Here is a 21,540-nt window from a genome sequence, read left to right as displayed (position 1 = left end):
CATCGCAAACTGGCTCTAACCAGAATAGAAAGAGGAGTGGGAGGCCCCGGTCCACAACTGAGCAAGAGGACAAATACATTAGAGTGTCTAGTTTGAGAAACAGACGCCTCACATGTCTTCAACTGGCAGCTTCATTAAATAATACCCGCAAAACACCGGTCTCAATGTCAAAAGTGAAGAGGCGACTCCGGGATGCTGACCTAGGCAGTGGCAAAGAAAAAGTCCAGTGTCTGTGTTCTTTTGCCCATCTTAATCTTTTATTTTTATTGGCCAGTCTTAGATGTGGCTTTTTCTTTGCAACTCTGCCTAGAAGGTCAATACTGGTACATAGTTCCTCTGTGGAGATGGGAGAACCTTCCAGAAGGACAACCATCACTGCAGCACTCCACCAAGCAGGCCTTTATGGTAGAGTGGCCAGACGTAAGCCACTCCTCAGTAAAAGGCACATGACAAATGGCACCTAAAGGACTCTCAGACCATGAGAAACAAGATTCTCTGGTCTGGTGAAGCCAAGATTGAACTTTTTGGCCTGAATGCCAAGTGTCAAGTCTTGAGGAAACCTGGCACCATCCCTACGGTGAAGCATGGTGGTGGCAGCATCATGATGTGGGGATGTTTTTCAGCGGTAAGGACTGGGAGACTTGTAAGGATCGAGGGAAAGATGAACATGGCAAAGTACAGATAGATCCTAGTGGAGCCGGCTGGCTGAGAGGGCCCTAGTGGAGCCACCTGGCTGAGAGGGCCCTAGTGGGACCAGCTGGCTGAGAGGGCCCTAGTGGAGCCACCTGGCTGAGAGGGCCCTAGTGGAGCCAGCTTGCTGAGAGGGCCCTAGTGGAGCCGGCTTGCTGAGAGGGCCCTAGTGGAGCCACCTGGCTGAGAGGGCCCTAGTGGGGCCAGCTGGCTGAGAGGGCCCTAGTGGAGCCACCTGGCTGAGTGGGCCCTAGTGGAGCCAGCTAGTTGTGTAAATAAGTGTAGTTGAATTAGTTTATGAACTATTTTATCTTTATTTATAGACTATTTTATATTTCATTTACCGTGTATTGACCAACGACCTGTACAGGTCCATACTGATACACTCATGTTGGTGTTTGTTTTTGTACATAGTTAATCATTTAACATTTCAAATGTCTTTCTCTTTTGAAACTTTTGTTTGCTTAATGTTAACTGTTTGTTATTGTTTATTTCACTTGCTTTGGCAATGTTAGCATATGTTTCCGATGCCAAATGAGAGAGAGAGAGTGACCTTTCATGATGTGATGGGGAAGATAGGCTTATCGTTGGTATGGTGCAACAACACCCATGTGTACTCACATTCCCCTTCCATGGAAATGTGAACCTCTCTTTGCATATTACTTTATATATAAATTAATGCATTTGCTTTCGTCTGTTTTTTAAACCATTCATTTTATATGTCAGGGTCAATCTGAGCTGGACCAAGAGTTGAAGAGTGGACAAGGTTACTGGTTATGATGATATCACTGGTGAGAAGTCAGTTATGAAAAGATATTCAGTTGACTGCGTGTTAGTCTGTTAGCCCAATCTCTTTTGACATCTCCCTCTCTCTACTCCTCTTCTCTCTCACTCTTCATCTCCCCTCCCCTCCTCCTCTGTCCAGTAGCCGCAGGAAGTAGTTTGGGGGTGTAGAAATACAGCTCAACCTAGGGTATGGCTAAATGGGTTGTGTTGAAATACAGCTAAACCTAGGGTATGGCTAAATGGGGTGTGTTGAAATACAGCTAAACCAAGGGTATGGCTAAATGGGGTGTGTTGAAATACAGCTAAACTTAGGGTATGGCTAAATGGGCTGTGCAGAAATCCCCCCACCAGTTGAAGCTCATTTACTGTACTTAAAAACTCTAAAATACTATTTGGAGAACAGCAAAAACTAACAAAAACTAACAAAAATGCCCCCAGACATGAATTATCACTTGGAAGAGTCAGTCTAGAGCCCTAATGGAAGAGTCAGTCTAGAGCCCTAATGGAAGAGAGTCTAGAGCCCTAATGGAAGAGTCAGTCTAGAGCCCTAATGGAAGAGAGTCTAGAGCCCTAATGGAAGAGAGTCTAGAGCCCTAATGGAAGAGAGTCTAGAGCCCTAATGGAAGAGAGTCTAGAGCCCTAATGGAAGAGTCAGTCTAGAGCCCTAATGGAAGAGTCAGTCTAGAGCCCTAATGGAAGAGTCAGTCTAGAGCCCTAATGGAAGAGTCAGTCTAGAGCCCTAATGGAAGAGAGTCTAGAGCCCTAATGGAAGAGTCAGTCTAGAGCCCTAATGGAAGAGAGTCTAGAGCCCTAATGGAAGAGAGTCTAGAGCCCTAATGGAAGAGTCAGTCTAGAGCCCTAATGGAAGAGTCAATCTAGAGCCCTAATGGAAGAGTCAGTCTAGAGCCCTAATGGAAGAGTCAGTCTAGAGCCCTAATGGAAGAGTCAGTCTAGAGCCCTAATGGAAGAGTCAGTCTAGAGCCCTAATGGAAGAGTCAGTCTAGAGCCCTAATGGAAGAGAGTCTAGAGCCCTAATGGAAGAGTCAGTCTAGAGCCCTAATGGAAGAGAGTCTAGAGCCCTAATGGAAGAGTCAGTCTAGAGCCCTAATGGAAGAGTCAGTCTAGAGCCCTAATGGAAGAGTCAGTCTAGAGCCCTAATGGAAGAGTCCGTCTAGAGCCCTAATGGAAGAGTCAGTCTAGAGCCCTAATGGAAGAGTCAGTCTAGAGCCCTAATGGAAGAGAGTCTAGAGCCCTAATGGAAGAGAGTCTAGAGCCCTAATGGAAGAGTCAGTCTAGAGCCCTAATGGAAGAGAGTCTAGAGCCCTAATGGAAGAGAGTCTAGAGCCCTAATGGAAGAGTCAGTCTAGAGCCCTAATGGAAGAGTCAGTCTAGAGCCCTAATGGAAGAGAGTCTAGAGCCCTAATGGAAGAGTCAGTCTAGAGCCCTAATGGAAGAGTCAGTCTAGAGCCCTAATGGAAGAGAGTCTAGAGCCCTAATGGAAGAGAGTCTAGAGCCCTAATGGAAGAGTCAGTCTAGAGCCCTAATGGAAGAGAGTCTAGAGCCCTAATGGAAGAGAGTCTAGAGCCCTAATGGAAGAGTCAGTCTAGAGCCCTAATGGAAGAGAGTCTAGAGCCCTAATGGAAGAGAGTCTAGAGCCCTAATGGAAGAGTCAGTCTAGAGCCCTAATGGAAGAGAGTCTAGAGCCCTAATGGAAGAGTCAGTCTAGAGCCCTAATGGAAGAGAGTCTAGAGCCCTAATGGAAGAGAGTCTAGAGCCCTAATGGAAGAGAGTCTAGAGCCCTAATGGAAGAGAGTCTAGAGCCCTAATGGAAGAGAGTCTAGAGCCCTAATGGAAGAGAGTCTAGAGCCCTAATGGAAGAGTCAGTCTAGAACTTGTTCTCAACTGGCCTACCTGGTTAAATAATGGTAATATATATATATATATATATATATATATATATATATATATATATATATATATATATATATATATATATATATATATATATAAACAAACTCAACCTCATCATACTACTCAACCTCCCCATTGACTTGGAACAGTGCATACAGTGCAATGAAATAGATGCATAATACACGATTCAAAGGCTGACTTCAAATACTGAAATCAATGTGAAAGTAACTGGAGCATAAAACAGCTGACTGTGAATGCAAACTATCCCAGATAAATCCTACACATGCATTGAAATAAAAGGCATAAATCAAAGGAATTACTTAGGCCTACAATCGACAAGGACGTATAAAGACAAAACAAACTCAACCAAAGAATGAAGAAAATCATGAAAAACAAAATGAAAATCTACACATTAAAGGACAAATCCACACAAAGCCACTCATCACTTTCATTTACAGTGTTAAATTACACTAATAGGTGAAAACAATTTTTGTAAACAAATGTTTAATTTTGACGTTATAATAATGTTGGTAGCAACATGGAAACTCGTTGTGGAAATCTGTTGCAGCTCAAGTAGACTACAAACTCCACAATGCAATGCTCTCTCTATGGGCTGGCTACACACAATAATACAAAGACAATATCAGCATGTGAAGTAGCTAGCTAGCTGTAAAATCGCCTAAACAAACTACACAATCAATTTAGGAGTCTACAATCTCCTGCAGATCGATGTCGCTCACAGAGTGGAGTCTAACATTCACAACAGCAGATATACTTGGAGGAGATGGGAAACGTTGCCCATACTAGGTCAATGGGCAGCGCGGTGCATTCTGGGTGATTCTGGTACAAGGAGAGCTCTCCTTCAAGAAGTGAATGGAAGTCTATTGGGCGCTAGCTCAAACACCTAATATTAGCACGAATTTCGTCAACAAGAAGTGCAACATACATATTTTTGCGAGATGTGAAATAATGAACTTGCTATCTGTAGTATCGTATAGCTTTGGAATCGTGTTATTATGTACTTTCGAGGAATAGAGGCACGTTTCTCGACATATAGACTGACTTTGAGAAGGAATTGCCTGACGATTCGCTTAGCAACCGCTTGACGCAGTATGACAACTTGAACGCGATTGGTCGACAGTCTGCTGAGTGGGACATTGTACATTCATTCATTCAGTGGATTCTATCTCTTTTCTATAATATCTCTGGCAACGGCACCATGCAATGCCCCCTGGACTAAAGAGGCAGACAAATAGGAAAAATGTGCTAGACCCTCCGTTAAATTACACATTTCAGTAGGTAGGAATATCGCAGAAATATGATCAATGGCTCATTCGAGAGAAGACATCCTCCCGAGTCATGACATCGGCCAGTATTGAAATCTGACATGCATAATAAACGTTTTTGCGATCTAAATATCGTATTCCTATTAACTTCCTATTAACTTCCAGATTCACTTCCAGATTAATTTCCAGATTAACTTCCAGATTAACTTCCAGATCCCCTCCTCTCTCTCCCCACTCCCTCCTCTCTCCCCCCTCCCCTCCTCTCTCCCCATTACCTCCTCTCTCTGCCCTCCCCTCCTCTCTCTCCCCACTCCCTCCTCTCTCTCCCCACTCCCTCCTCTCTCTCCCCTCCCCTCCTCTCTCTCGCCACTCCCTCCTCTCTCTCTCTTTCTCTCGCTCTCTCTATACTCCTCTCTCTCTCTCTCTCTCTCTCTCTCTCTCTCTCTCTCTCTCTCTCTCTCTCTCTCTCTCTCTCTCTCTCTCTAGTTCTCTCTCTCTTCCTGACATATAGCATCAGGCCTGTTGATCTTGACTCAGGTCACAGACCTCTATCATTGGACCAGACCTGAGTCTGTGACCTGATCACTCACACAACAGAGGACAGAACAGAAAAAGGTCTGATAAACTACAGTTCCTCACAATAAAATGACAGCTCTTAAGATTGTTTAAAAAGAAAGAGCATCTCTATATGACATTCAAACTAATTGTTTTGAGCTGATAGTAACTCCAGGTCCAATTCATTAAGACAGGCCTTTGAAGGCGTTACAAATGTCCCTAGTTGTGGATCTCATCAAGGAGTTAGTCCAAAGTGTCCCCCCTCCTGCTCTAGCAGATGACCAATATAAAATATATAATATATACTCTCTTTCATTTACATAGAGACATGTACAATCAATCATTGACACACTGAATATACAACAGTCAGATTGCTGTCACCATCACAACTTAACTGACATTATTGCCTGTCCCCAGATGGACAATTATGCTATAGTAAAGTACATTTACAGGTGATAACATCATTGTTCTGCTTTGAGACAGATTTTTACTGTCTGCTTCCAGTTGGATGTTGATTTACTAGCCCTGCAAATGATCATATATCTTACAATATCAAATCATATCTCAGTAACTGTCATAAGTGTATATCAGTATAACAGCATCCTACCTGTGCTCCAGAACAGGATCATCAATATCACTGCAGGTATCATATCTGTCTCTAACTGGGGCTCCACTGAGCTATACAAGTCTGCTGTCATGAAGAGTGGACTGAAGAGTGGACAATTCTGCTAGGCTATATGACTTATACCTCATTAGTTCATTACTTCAATGATGTGAGATAAACTTCGTAGCAACTTATCTTAGATCACTGGTTGAACTCAGCTCTGTTTTGAAAAACCCCACAGGAAACTGCTGACAGAGCAGCAAAGTTTCACGTAGTGTGTCCTATAATATCACCTCTAACTTTCTACTGCTTGAGAGGGGGAGGGGGGGGAGGGGGAGGGGGAGAGGAGGAGGAGAGGAGAAGAGGAGAGGGGGATAATAGGAGAGGGGGAGAGGGGGAGAGGGGGAGGGGGAGAGGAGGAGAAGAGGAGAGGAGGAGAGGAGGAGAAGAGGAGGGGGGGAGAAGAGGAGAGGAGAGGGGAGGAGAGGAGAGGGGGAGAAGAGGAGAGGAGAGGGGAGAAGAGGAGAGGGGAGAAGAGGAGATGGGGAGAAGAGGAGAGGGGGATGAGGGGGTGAGGTTTGTCTTCTACCATTCCACCCATGGGACTTTACCTTCTGTTATCAAGTGGGAGTTTCCACCATAGTTCTTATACCAGTCATTTCAGTTTAGGGAAGTGAACAAGTGAACACTTTAGGAGAAAGGAGACATAATGGAGAAAGTGCTTAATTCTAGACTACAGTTCTGCGTCTGTGAAACAATATTATCACCTAGTGGCCGTAAGAGGAACTGTCCTGTCAGTATGTTTTCACTGCTGGCTCTTAACAACACATGACCTTCATTCATGATATGATGAGTGAGTACTAAAAGCATATGAATATAGTATAGTATATTATATTCTAGTATATTTATTATATATGTGGGTCTTAATGTTTGCTGTTTTATCACTAAGAAGAACATTGGGCACTATGTAACCAAAAACATGTACATTTACATTTTAGCAGACGCTCTTATCCAGAGCGACTTACAGTTAGTGCATACAATATTTATTTTTTCATACCCCCTGTGGGAATCGAACCCACAACCCTGGCATTGCAAACGCCATGCTCTATCAACTGAGCTACATCCCTGCCGGCCATTCCCTCCCCTACCCTGGACGACGCTGGGCCAATTGCGCGCCGCCCCATGGGAACCTCATGATATGAGCGATAAGAAGTGTTTAAAAAGGTGAGTCCTGAACCCTGTAGACTACTACACTACTTCTGAAGAAGACCAGACTCATTTCAGAATGAAGACTGTTCTGACGGTGTTGCTGTTGGGTCATGGCTAGAGGGGATCCAGCTTTTGTCAGATTAACGTCAGATTTGACTTTTCGTAGCAGGTTAGGTGAATTAGGTTAAAGTTAGGAAAAGGGTTAGGATTAGCTAAAATGCCTCAACAAAAAATATACTTTTGACATTAATTTGACAAAATCTGGATCCCTAATTGCCATGTGGTCCTCTGTTTCTCAATTGGTAGAGAGCATGGCGCTTGTAACGCCAGGGTAGTGAGTGTTTTGAGTTTTGAGTATCTGAGATGTAGTTTCATCATACGTGTGTTAACAATTGGGGAAAACTGTAATGGTTAATCACTTAACCGTTTGGTAAAGCTATATATTTTAAACTGGTTTGTCTACTACATATGGATTTAGAGAACTACATAAATTAAATATGTTTGTAATGTATAAACATTTAAATTACATGTCTGCTACATGATGAACCCACATAATGACTACTCATTATTACTAATTGATTTCACATAGTGGGAACCACAATTAGTCACCATATAAAAGGGGGTGTGAACACTTCCAGTGTCTTTCAATATGGAGCAGGATAGACAGCAAGGGAGAGGAAGACACCAAAGAGCTGGTGGACAAGGGGCCAATCAGAGAGGAGGACAAGGGCCCCGTCAGAGAGGAGGACAAGAGCCCCGTCAGAGAGGAGGACAAGGGGCCCGTCAGAGAGGAGGAGAAGGGCCCAGTCAGAGAGGAGGACATGGGCCCCATCAGAGAGGAGGACAAGGGCCCCATCAGAGAGGAGGACAAGGGGCCTGTCAGAGAGGTGGACATGGGGCCCATCAGAGAGGAGGACAAGGGGCCCGTCATAGAGGTGGACATGGGGCCCGTCAGAGAGGAGGACATGGGCCCCATCAGAGAGGTGGACATGGGCCCCATCAGAGAGGATGACATGGGCCCCGTCAGAGAGGAGGACATGGGCCCCATCAGAGAGGAGGACATGGGGCCCGTCAGAGAGGAGGACATGGGCCCCGTCAGAGAGGAGGACATGGGGCCCGTCAGACAGGAGGACATGGGCCCCATCAGAGAGGAGGACATGGGCCCCGTCAGAGAGGAGGACATGGGCCCCGTCAGAGAGGAGGACAAGGGGCCCGACAATGAGGAGGACAAGGGGCCCGTCAGAGAGGTGGACATGTGCCCCGTCAGAGAGGAGGACATGGGCCCCGTCAGAGAAGAGGACATGGGACCCGTCAGAGAGGAGGACAAGGGGCCCGTCAGAGAGGTGGGCATGTGCCCCGTCAGAGAGGAGGACATGGGCCCCGTCAGAGAGGAGGACATGGGTCCCGTCAGAGAGGTGGACATGGGCCCAATCAGAGAGGAGGACAAGGGGCCCGTCAGAGAGGAGGATATGGGGCCCGTCAGAGAGGTGGACATGGGCCCCGTCAGAGAGGTGGACAAGGGGCCCGTCAGAGAGGTGGACATGGGCCCCGTCAGAGAGGAGGACAAGGGGCCCGTCAGAGAGGTGGACATGGGCCCCGTCAGAGAGGAGGACATGGGCCCCGTCAGAGAGGTGGACATGGGCCACGTCAGAGAGGAGGACATGGGGCCCGTCAGAGAGGAGGACATGGCGTATGAGAGGAGGACAAGGGGCCCGTCAGAGAGGTGGACATGGGCCCCGTCAGAGAGGTGGACATGGGCCCCACCAGAGAGGTCGACATGGGTCCAACAAAGAAGTGGACATGGGCCCCGTCAGAGAGGTGGACATCAGAGACACACTGTGTCTAATGAAGTCTGGGCCATCGTCATTGACCATGTGGTAAACAGAGGACATGGCAGAGGCTGCAGATTAGTTTACCCCAATCTGAAAAGATCAAGGTCCCGTGTAGCTCAGTTGGTAGAGCATGGTGCTTGCAATGCCAGGGTTGTGGGTTCGATTCCCATGGGGGGCCAGTATGAAAGAAGTATGCACTCACTAACTGTAAGTCGCTCTGGATCAGAGTCTGATAAATGACTCCCAAAAAAAAAGCTGGCTGAGATTCTCCCAGAGTGTCTGAGTAATGGTGTAACTGGCCGAGTTTCTCCCAGAGTGTCTGGGTCATAGTGTAACTGGCCTAGATTCCCCCAGAGTGTCTGGGTCATGGTGTAACTGGCTGAGATTCTCCCAGAGTGTCTGGGTCATGGTGTAACTGGCTGAGATTCCCCCAGAGTGTCTGGGTGATGGTGTAACTGGCTGAGATTCTCCCTGAGTGTCTGGGTCATGTTGTAACTGGCTGAGATTCTCCCAGAGTTTCTGGGTCATGGTGTAACTGGCTGAGATTCTCCCAAAGTGTCTGGGTCATGTTGTAACTGGATGAAATTCTCCCAGAGTGTCTGGGTCATGGTGTAACTGGCTGAGATTCTCCCAGAGTGTCTGGGTCATGGGGTAACTGGCTGAGATTCTCCCAGAGTGTCTGGGTAATGGTGTAACTGGCTGAGATTCTCCCAAAGTGTCTGGGTCATGGTGTCACTGGCTGAGATTCTCCCAGAGTTTCTGGGTAATGGTGTAACTGGCATAGATTCTCCCAGAGTGTCTGGGTCATGGTGTAACTGGCATAGATTCTCCCAGAGTGTCTGGGTCATGGTGTAACTGGCTGAGATTCTCCCTGAGTGTCTTGGACATGTTGTAACTGGCTGAGATTCTCCCAGAGTTTCTGGGTCATGGTGTAACTGGCTGAGATACTCCCAGAGTGTCTGGGTCATGGTGTAACTGGCCTAGATTCTCCCAGAGTGTCTGGGTAATGGTGTAACTGGCTGAGATACTCCCAGAGTGTCTGGGTCATGGTGTAACTGGCCTAGATTCTCCCAGAGTTTCTGGGTCATGGTGTAACTGGCTGAGATACTCCCAGAGTGTCTGGGTCATGGTGTAACTGGCCTAGATTCTCCCAGAGTGTCTGGGTCATGGTGTAACTGGCTGAGATTCTCCCTGAGTGTCTGGGTCATGTTGTAACAGGCTGAGATTCACCCAGAGTTTCTGGGTCATGGTGTAACTGGCTGAGATTCTCCCAGAGTGTCTGGGTTATGGTGTAACTAGCTGAGATTCTCCCAGAGTGTCTGGGTCATGGTATAACTGGCCTAGATTCTCCCAGAGTGTCTGGGTAATTGTGTAACTGGCTGAGATTCTCCCAGAGTGTCTGGGTATTGGTGTAACTGGCCTAGATTCTCCCAGAGTGTCTGGGTCATTGTGTAACTGGCTGAGATTCTCCCTGAGTGTCTGGGTCATGTTGTAACTGGCTGAGATTCTCCCAGAGTTTCTGGGTCATGGTGTAACTTGCTGAGATTCTCCCAGAGTGTCTGGGTCATGGTGTAACTGGATGAGATTCTCCCAGAGTGTCTGGGTCATGGTGTAACTGGCTGAGATTCTCCCAGAGTGTCTGGGTCATGGTGTAACTGGCTGAGATTCTCCCAGAGTGTCTGGGTAATGGTGTAACTGGCTGAGATTCTCCCAGAATGTCCTTGTCATGGTGTAACTGGCCTAGATTCTCCCACAGTGTCTGGGTCATGGTGTAACTGGATGAGATTCTCCCAGAGTGTCTGGGTCATGGTGTATCTGGCTGAGATTCTCCCAGAGTGTCTGGGTCATGGTGTAACTGGCTGAGAATCTCCCAGAGTGTCTGGGTAATGGTGTAACTGGCTGAGATTCTCCCTGAGTGTCTGGGTCATGTTGTAACTGGCTGAGATTCACCTAGAGTGTCTGGGTCATGGTGTAACTGGCCTAGATTCTCCCAGAGTTTCTGGGTCATGGTGTAACTGGATGAGATTCTCCCAGAGTGTCTGGGTCATGGTGTAACTGGCTGAGATTCTCCCAGAGTGTCTGGGTCATGGTGTAACTGGCTGAGATTCTCCCAGAGTGTCTGGGTAATGGTGTAACTGGCTGAGATTCTCCCAGAATGTCCTTGTCATGGTGTAACTGGCCTAGATTCTCCCACAGTGTCTGGGTCATGGTGTAACTGGATGAGATTCTCCCAGAGTGTCTGGGTCATGGTGTATCTGGCTGAGATTCTCCCAGAGTGTCTGGGTCATGGTGTAACTGGCTGAGAATCTCCCAGAGTGTCTGGGTAATGGTGTAACTGGCTGAGATTCTCCCAGAGTGTCTGGGTTATGGTGTAACTGGCTGAGATTCACCTAGAGTGTCTGGGTCATGGTGTAACTGGCCTAGATTCTCCCAGAGTTTCTGGGTCATGGTGTAACTGGCTGAGATTCTTCCAGAGTGTCTGGGTCATGGTGTAACTGGCCTAGATTCTCCCAGAGTGTCTGGGTCATGGTGTAACTGGCTGAGATTCTCCCAGAGTGTCTGGGTCATGGTGTAACTGGCCTAGATTCTCCCAGAGTGTCTGGGTCATGGTGTAACTGGCTGAGATTCTCCCAGAGTGTCTGGGTTATGGTGTAACTGGCTGAGATTCACCTAGAGTGTCTGGGTCATGGTGTAACTGGCCTAGATTCTCCCAGAGTTTCTGGGTCATGGTGTAACTGGCTGAGATTCTCCCAGAGTTTCTGGGTCATGGTGTAACTTGCTGAGATTCTCCCAGAGTGTCTGGGTCATGGTGTAACTGGATGAGATTCTCCCAGAGTGTCTGGGTCATGGTGTAACTGGCTGAGATTCTCCCAGAGTGTCTGGGTCATGGTGTAACTGGCCTAGATTCTCCCAGAGTTTCTGGGTCATGGTGTAACTGGCTGAGATTCTTCCAGAGTGTCTTGGTCATGTTGTAACTGGCTGAGATTCTCCCAGAGTTTCTGGGTCATGGTGTAACTGGCTGAGATTATCCCAGAGTGTCTGGGTCATGGTGTAACTGGATGAGATTCTCCCAGAGTGTCTGGGTCATGGTGTAACTGGCTGAGATTCTCCCAGAGTGTCTGGGTAATGGTGTAACTGGCTGAGATTCTCCCAGAGTTTCTGGGTAATGGTGTAACTGGCCTAGATTCTCCCAGAGTGTCTTGGTCATGGTGTAACTGGCTGAGATTCTCCCTGAGTGTCTTGGTCATGTTGTAACTGGCTGAGATTCTCCCTGAGTGTCTGGGTCATGGTGTAACTGGCTGAGATTCTCCCAGAGTGTCTGGGACATGGTGTAACTGGCTGAGATTCTCCCAGAGTGTCTGGGTCATGGTGTAACTGGCTGACAGGATGATGCAGTACTGTACCTGTAGGCCTGAGGTGTAATATTGTTCTCTGGCCAGCAGAGGGAAATATTTCATTTTTCATCTTTCATACTCCCACCAAACTGCAGCGAAGACTGTACAGGTAAAGCTTCCCCGAGTTACAGAACTAGGATCAGCTTCTCCTCTCCCAATCCTAACCTTATCCATTAGTGGGGGAAATGCAAAACTAACCCAAGATCAGCGTGTAGGGAAAACTTCACCCTATATTCAATGGTACCCTATTCCCTATATAGTGCACTCAATACTATTGACCAGGGCCCACGGGGCTCTACACTATACAGCTAAATGCTAATAGGACACTATACAGCTAAATGCTAATAGGACACTATACAGCTAAATGCTAATAGGACACTATACAGCTAAATGCTAATAGGACACTATACAGCTAAATGCTAATAGGACACTATACAGCTAAATGCTAATAGGACACTATACAGCTAAATGCTAATAGGTCACTATACAGCTAAATGCTAATAGGACACTATACAGCTAAATGGAGGAACTAATGACATTGGTATAATTGAACATTTATGTCCCACAACATCTAATCTGTCTTTGTTTTAAGAATTTAAAAACAAAACTTGCTGTTGAAACGACAATCAAAAAGTGTGTGTGTGTCTGTGTGTGTGTGTGTGTGTGTGTGTGTGTGTGTGTGTGTGTGTGTGTGTGTGTGTGTGTGTGTGTGTGTGTGTGTGTGTGTGTGTGTTAATGCTGAGAAATTAGTGCATTTTTAGAATTTCCCTGTATTTAGCGCCATCCATCACTCCTTCAATTGTGACCAGTTTCCCAGTCCCTGCCGATGAAAAACATCCCCGCAGCATGATATTGCCACCACCATGCTTCAATGTGGTGATGGTGTTCTCGGGGTGATGAGAGGTGTTGCGTTTGCGCCAGACATTTTCCTTGATGGCCAAAAAGTTCAATTTTAGTCTCATCTGACCAGAGTACCTTCTTCCATATGTTTGGGTCTCCCACATGCGATAACGAAACGTGGTTGCTTATTTTTTTCTTTAAGCAATGGCTTTTTCTGGCCACTCTTCCATAAAGCCCAGCTCTGTGGAGTGTATGGCTTAAAGTGGTCCTATGGACAGAGACTCCAATCTTCGCTGTGGAGCTTTGCAGCTCCTTCAGGGTTATCTTTGGTATCTTTGTTGCCTCTCTGATTAATGCCCTCCTTGCCTGGTCTTTTGGTGGGCGGCCCTCTACTGGCAAGTTTGTTGTGGTGCCATATTTGTTCCATTTTTTAATAATGGATTTAATGGTGCTCCGTGGGATGTTCAAAGTTTCTGATATTTTTTTATAACCCAACCAACCCTGATCTGTACTACAACTTTGTCCCTGACCTGTTTGGAGAGCTCCTTGGTCTTCATGGTGCCGCTTATTTGGGGGTGCCGCTTACTTGGGGGTGCCCCTTGCTTAGTGGTGTTGCAGACTCTGGGGCCTTTCAGAACAGGTGTATATACACTGAGATCATGTGACAGATCATGTGACAGATTGCACACAGGTGGAATTTATTTAACTAATTATATGACTTCTGAAGGTAATTGGTTGCACCAGATCTTTTTAGGGGATCATAGCAAAGGGGGTGAATACATATGAATCTTTTGAATCTTTTAACATATGAATCTTTTGAAATAAGTTATTTTTTTCATTTCACTTCACCAATTTGGACTACTTTGTGTATGTCCATTACATGCAATCCAAATAAAGGTCCATTTAAATTACAGGTTGTAATGCAACAAAATAGGAAAAACAAGAAGGGGGATAGAAATCACACAAGACTGATCTCAGTTAATTCATACTGTATGTTGTAGTCTGTCCAAGAGAGAAATCACACAAGACTGATCTCAGTTAATTCATACTGTATGTTGTAGTCTGTCCAAGAGAGAAATCACACAAGACTGATCTCAGTTAATTCATACTGTATGTTGTAGTCTGTCTAAGAGAGAAATCACACAAGACTGATCTCAGTTAATTCATACTGTATGTTGTAGTCTTTCCAAGAGAGAAATCACACAAGACTGACAGCCTGTGAGTTTATTAAAAGCATTCAGTGATTACATGGCAGTTTAGAGAGCAACAGGTCTTTATCTGTAAAGGGTAAATAACATAACATCAACATAATCTGCACTCACATCACAAATATGAAATAAACACTTCTCAACAATACCTTTGAGATCATTGATATATATTACCATATTTATTTACTTTAATTTGATTAATTGATTGATTTGCACACAGCATATTCACAATTTAATGTATATCAGACCTGAACTAAGTACTATACTTTCTCTGTAACCCACAGATCATAAGAGAATAACACAAATATCTCTATATAGTACAAACATCATAACAATAATCTACATCATAATCAATACCATAATATTTATAATGAATAACATCATTATCTCTATACTACTAACAACATAACAATAATCTACATCAGTCAATATCATAAAATGTATAATCAATAACATCATGAGAGGTAAACAACAGCAACAAAACAATCCCCAACAACAAACTAAAATGACCCCTTTATTAAAATGTTTCAAAATACAAAGTATGAACAGATGATTATAATAATACATGGACTAATAATGGAAACACTTCAAGATAAAGAATCTAAGAGAAACACTAAATAAGATAAAGACATAAAGACAAAAGCTAAAAGCAGCAATACATTCTGGAACACAAAACAAACCTAATTGAGCTACTCTCTAAAAATAATCAAAACCCCATGTTACCCAAAACCCCATGTTACCAAAACCCCATGTTACCCAAAACCCCCATGTTACCAAACCCCCATGTTACCAAAACCCCACGTTACCCAAAACCCCATGTTACCCAAAACCCCATGTTACCAAAACCCCATGTTACCCAAAACCCCATGTTACCCAAACCCCCATGTTACCCAAACCCCCATGTTACCCAAACCCCATGTTACCCAAAACCCCATGTTACCCAAAACCCCATGTTACCCAAAACCCCATGTTACCCAAACCCCCATGTTACCCAAACCCCCATGTTACCCAAACCCCCATGTTACCCAAACCCCCATGTTACCCAAAACCCCATGTTACCCAAAACCCCATGTTACCAAAACCCCATGTTACCATGGTGGTACAAAACAAACAAAAATTAATAATAGTGGTTACAATCACTCCTTTTAGATTTCTTCCAAGGTTATAAAAAGATAAACTAATTCTTAACTTGTGTTATTAAAATTAGAACCACTTAAGGTTTGCTGCCACATTTTAAACACCAGTCCACTGCTGACCATCGAGTTCAAAACACCAAAACTAAACTAAGATCAACATTTAGGGTCAGCATCATTCTACTCCTACTCAGTCCCCTGGGCTGCTCTCTCCTCTCCCGGTCCAGCTTCAGCTCTGGAGCTCAGAGAGACCATCTCCATGGCATTGGCATCAACATAAAGATCCACGCTGCTCACCCTGTTCACTCTCTTCTGCCTCCTGGTGGTCTAGGGAGACACAGCACCAAGAGTGAGTGAGTGAGTCAGTCATGTACTAATAATGGAAACACTTCAAGATAAAGAATCTAAGAGAAACACTAAATAAGATAAAGACATAAAGACAAAAGCTAAAAGCAGCAATACATTCTGGAACACAAAACAGACGTAATTGAGCTACTCTCTAAAAATAATGAAAGCCCCATGTTACCAAAACCCCATGTTACCATAACCTCATGTTACCCCAACCCCATGTTACCATGGTTGCAAAAAAACAAACTAAAAGGAATCATGGTGGTTGCTGTCACTCTTTTTAGATGTCTTCCAAGGTTCTAGAAAGATAAACTAATTCTGAACTTTTCAGCTATTATTAAAATCCCGGTCTCTCGTTCTCTCTGTGTGTGTGTGTCTCTGTGTCTCATTCTCTGCGGGCGCGCCTCTCATTCTCATCTGGTTAATCACACACCTTAAACACATATATAGACCAATGTAGAATCTGAACCCTGCTCATAGACACAAACATTTAAATGACTTGTAACGTCTGAGTAAATGTCTTTACCTTGTAGTACAGGTAGATGGTGGTGATGGCTGTCAGTAGGATCAGCAGCACTACAACGTGTCTGATGATGAAGGCTGGTAGAGGAGAGGCTGAAAACAGAAACACCTTTGATGAGGGGACTGATTATCATCACATAGATCTGTGGGAAATCTGTCAATGACAAAGTTATAAGTCTGGATCATGTTCAGTTACCTGTGACGGTGAGGGAGAGGAGCTCACTCTCAGAGGAGAAGTTCTGAGAGAAAACATAATTGTCATAAACACAGCTGTAGTTCCCTTGGTGGGAGTCATCTGCAGCAGGGAAGAGGAAGGCAGCAGAGTGATTGACAGCTGGCTGGGTCTGGATTCTGTTGGAGCCGGTGAACGTGAGGAGGAAGGAGCCTCCTGGGTACTGTGGCTGAGTGGAGCAGGTGATGGTGAAGTTGTAGCCCCTGAACACCTCTGGCCCCTCATGGCCCCTGGAGACCCCTCCCATTGAGTCAGTCAGGAAGATATCAGGCTGGACCAGGAGATCTGTAACAATAAAAGAGAACAAGAAAAACCTCTTCTAATAGTTTCCTATAGATATGACAATAACATCAGCATGTAACAGTGCTAGCCACCCTCCCTCACAGGGCAACATGAGTAGTGGGCCTACAGTCACTGAGACAACATATGTTGATATCAGGCTGAAGCAGGACATCTGGAACAAGAGGAGAGAAAAAGAAAACGTAGCTCCTCAACTACTTTCTTTCCTCATTTAGATATGACAATAACATGACATGTGACAGTGGTAGTGAGTAGAGACGTTCAGTGAGATAACGTTCAAATACAAAAGCATTCTGGGATATTGAAGTTGTATTTGATTCCTACTTGACTGATTGATCTGTTTTGCAAAGCAGATTTACAAGCTAAACAGTCATTGTGAGAGGTGCAGAGGAAGTTGTATGAATGAAGGAAATCAGTTGAATATAATTATAATATCTTGTTATTACCTGAGCAGATCACTGTGACTACAGGATAGGCACGATACATTCTCCTACACTCCCTCAGTGAAGGATCAGACCCAGAACAGTAAACTCCAAACCCTCTAGTGGTGTTTCCAGGTAGAACTGAAACAGTGGAGCCACAACCCAGCTGTCTACACACTACTGCAGCTACAGCCTCCTTGTCCGAGTCATCAGCTCCCACAGTCCTCCACTCTCCCTGGTCGTACCACTCCACTCCACCAGCACAGCGACTGCCTCCTCCCACCAGCCTCACATCATCAGGCTCTGAGAAAAGAATAATAATAATAATATGCCATTTAGCAGACGCTTTTATCCAAAGCGACTTACAGTCATGCGTGCATACATTTTTGTGTATGGGTGGTCCCGGGGATCGAACCCACTACCTTGGCGTTACAAGCGCCGTGCTCTACCAGCTGAGCTACAGAGGACCACAGAGAGAAGAGAGAGAGACAGTAATCTTACTATTTTCACACTAAAACACATCTACAGTGGGCTCCAAAATTACTGGCACCCCTGACTGCACCAACAATACATTAAAAAATATAAACAATACTGTACTTTATTAATGTTTCAATGGAACCAACCAAAATCATACAATTATTTAATACAAAATAAAAGTCACCTAAATCAAGGTTTCATAATTATTGGCACTCCTCATTTAGTACTTAGTGCAACCACCTCAGGCAAGGATAACAGCATGGAGTCTTTTCCTGTAATGTTTGACAAGGTTAAGGAACACATTTGGAGGGATTTTGGACCATTCCTCTATGCAGATCCTTTCAAGATCCTTCACATTCTTGGGTTTGCGCTTATCAACTGCCATCTTCAAATCAGCCCACAGATTTTCGATTGGATTGAGGTCTGACTGAGATGGCCATGGCAGAAGATATATATTTTTTGTCACAGAACCATTTCTGTGTGGATCTTGAGGTATGTTTTGGGTCATTGTCTTGTTGGAATGTCCACCTACGGCCAAATCCCAGCCTTCTTTGTCAGCCGAAATTGCCTGATACTTGGTGGAATTCATTATGCCATCCAGTGCCCCTGGACCTCTGGAATTAAAACAGCCCCAAATCATCACTGACCCACCACCATATTTCACAGTGGGTATGAGGTGCCTCTCCTTGTATGCATCTCTGTTTCGACGTCAAACATGTCGATGCTGTATCTGACCAAAACGTTCAATTTTGGTCTCATCTGACCAGAGCACCTTCTTCCAGTCATAATGTAAATGACATTTGGCAAACTCAAAGCGCTTGCATCTGTGTCTTGGGGTCAGAAAGGGCTTTCTTCTGGCAACCCTTCCACAGAGCCTGTGGTTGTGGAGGTGGCGTCTGATGGTGCTTTTTGAAACCTGGTGACCCCAAGACGCCACCAAGGCCTGCAATTCGTTCACAGTTATTCTTGGGGATTTTGTTGCTTCTCTCACCATCCTCCTCCCTATCCTGGGGGGCAAAATGCATTTGCGTCCTCTACCGTGAGGTTTTCAACTGTTCCATATCTTTTTTATTTTTTAATAATTGCCCTGACAGTGCTCAGTGGTATATTCAATCGTTTGTGGATCTTCTTGTAGCCATTACCAGATTTATGAAGGTCTACGACCATCTGTCTCTTTTGAACTGCCAGTTATTTTGTTTTCTTCATGGTGTTGGATGACAAAGGGATATTGTATGCGTGTTACCTCATTTTTATATCCTAGTGAAACAGGAAGTGATGTAATGGCTCAATATAGTTCCTTAAGACTTAGATACACTTAAATAAGTGGAATTTAATTCCTGGTTGATAGAATAATTATCAATGACTAATTATTACACCCTGAAACTGTGTGAAATGTGTTAGAATGTGTGAGTGTAGGACCAGTAAAGACTATGACATTGAGCTACTATTTAGCAATGTGATTAAGAGTTAGACCAGACAACAAAGGACAAGGAGAACTGGCTACAGACAACTGAGAAACCAAGATAAAGAGGCCTCCCAATTAAGGGAGGAGAGAAACGGTTAGGCTTTTTAAGGAGTATGAGGACGGCGATAACTAAGGAATGCAGCCTATGATAAGAACATGTGTGTGTGACCTGATGGTTAGGAGAGCAGAGGAAAACAGCCCGCCTAAAAGGGGTGGGGTTTTTGTATGACGTGTGAGTATAAAAGATGGACTCTGAAATTGTGATGAACAGAATTCTCAATGAATAAAGGCCTGACTATGCAGACCGGGACTCTGTCTGTTTATTGATCCAAAAGCATTACAACCTTTTGGGAGACGCACAGAGACACTGAAATAGTTGAGTTCAACCATTGAGATTAAAATATTCACTTAACACTGGTTTAATTTTGGTAGATGTTATTTACAATAATCTTTAAGTGTGCAATTAATTGTGAAACCTTGATTTGGAGGACATTGATTTTTAATTTAATCAATAAATGATTTTGGTGGGTTCCATTGGAACATTAATATAGTACAGTATTTCTCACATGTTGGTATTTTCAGTTTCTCTCTATAATTATATTGTTTATATTTCTGTAAGTATTGTTTGTGCATTGCCAGACAGTGGTGTCAGTAATTTTGGAGCCCACTATATATTGCCTCTCATATTCTTCACTCCAGGCGAGAAACAATGTTGATTGAGTGACAAACTGTGTCTTACCTGAGCAGGTGAGTCCAACAGCATTACCAGGTAGACAGGTGTTGTTTTTTCTGTCTGAGGTGTCACAGTCCAGGAGAAGGGACTCATTGCCTTTACACTGGAACTCTTTATCCCAGGTCTGACCCTCACCTTCTCCATAGAGCCCCCCCTGTAGAGCTGCAGGAGCCCCACAGCCAAGCTCCCCACAGACTACCTCTGCATCCTGCTGGTCAAAGTCAGCTTCACACACTGAGGCCCAGGACTGATTGGACTTCACCTCCAGTCTCCCAGAGCAGAGACCATCTCCATCCACAAGCTGCACAGACTCTGGAGAAAAAGAGTTGGTTGAACATTCAATCCGTTTTGTTGATGACACTGTCAAGGACTAAACACAAATATGTTGGATAAAAGATTGTAGGTTGCTATGTTTGATACTGTAAGATGTAGAAATGGGTTCTTAGTCACTCAGGACAGGGTTGGGAATAATGCAGGCAGGAGACAGGAATAAGTTCACTTCACTTTATAGAAAATAAACAGCTGGACATCCATCAGGCAGCTTCACTTCAGTAACATCTGAACTACAATGATCTGCCCATGCACATCTCCCATGAATGAATATGACAAACACAAATATAATGTTTAAATACATCTAACATCTCTCCCTGTCTTTAAATGAAATGAAAAAAACATAAAACATGATATATGCTAATCTTGTATAATGTACAAATCAAATCTCTCAGTATTACCAGTGTCTTACCTGAACAGATCACATGACGATAATATTCACCATTACAGAAACCAGGTTCTCCTCCTATGATGTCACACTCTCTAATAGTAGACTCATCTCCACTGCATGTACTCATTAGTATGGCTCCTCCTCTTCCCTCTTCAACCAGAGGTCCTATAGATTCAGCTACAGCATTCCCACAGCCCAGCTCTCTACACACAACCTTAGCCTCTTTCATGCTCCACCACCCAGAACATAGACCTGACCACTCTCCTCCGTAGAAGACTTCCACTGTCCCAGAACAGGAACTGGTCCCATTCACCAGTCTGACTGATTCTTCAGCTGTAAACAGCAGAGAGGAAAACACAGTGGCGAGGACAGATTATGACAGGGCTTCTGTTATTCTCACAGCAGTAATGTTTTGTAGTTGACAAGTATTAGTAGTTCCATAAAACAGTACTTGTTATTGGGTTTTAGAATGGTGTGTATGGACACATGAATTTCTCCATGTGGGATAATAAAGTTGACTAATATTAAACTGCTATAATCACTGTAGATGTATACTCTACCTACCTGGTGGAATGATGCTTTGAGCCTGGAGATCTGAGGAGAGAGAGAGAGAGGGAGGCAGAGGTTAAATGAACATCAACATGACCTTTCATGATGTGCTGGGGAAGATAGGCTCATCGTTGGTAAGATGCAACAACACACGTGTGTACACACACTATAGATACAAAAGTATGTGGACACCCCTTCAAATTAGTGGATTCTATTCCAGCCACACCCCTTCCTGACAGGTGTATAAAATCGAGCACACAGCCATGCAATCTCCAAACATTGGCAGTAGAATGGCCCATACAGAAGAGCTCATTGACTTTCA

At 44.5% G+C, this 21,540-nt stretch overlaps 1 protein-coding gene across 1 annotated transcript; it reads right to left on the bottom strand.

Moving 5' to 3' along the window:
• Positions 1–16,182: 16,182 nt before the first annotated feature.
• LOC311119291 (scavenger receptor cysteine-rich type 1 protein M130-like) lies at positions 16,183–20,796 on the bottom strand (the record flags this gene model as incomplete). Its single annotated transcript, XM_084194012.1, has 5 exons — positions 16,183–16,214; positions 16,516–16,836; positions 17,298–17,576; positions 19,955–20,260; positions 20,691–20,796. The coding sequence occupies 5 exons, from the start codon at positions 20,794–20,796 to the stop codon at positions 16,183–16,185; spliced, it is 1,044 nt and encodes a 347-aa protein (XP_084050138.1).
• Between the last annotated feature and the right edge of the window lie 744 nt (positions 20,797–21,540).

The sequence above is a fragment of the Coregonus lavaretus genome, assembly GCF_964263955.1.
Source record: "Coregonus lavaretus genome assembly, contig: HAP1_SCAFFOLD_3954, whole genome shotgun sequence".
In the NCBI taxonomy this organism is placed as follows: domain Eukaryota; kingdom Metazoa; phylum Chordata; class Actinopteri; order Salmoniformes; family Salmonidae; genus Coregonus; species Coregonus lavaretus.
This window is presented reverse-complemented; position numbering and strand designations above follow the sequence as displayed.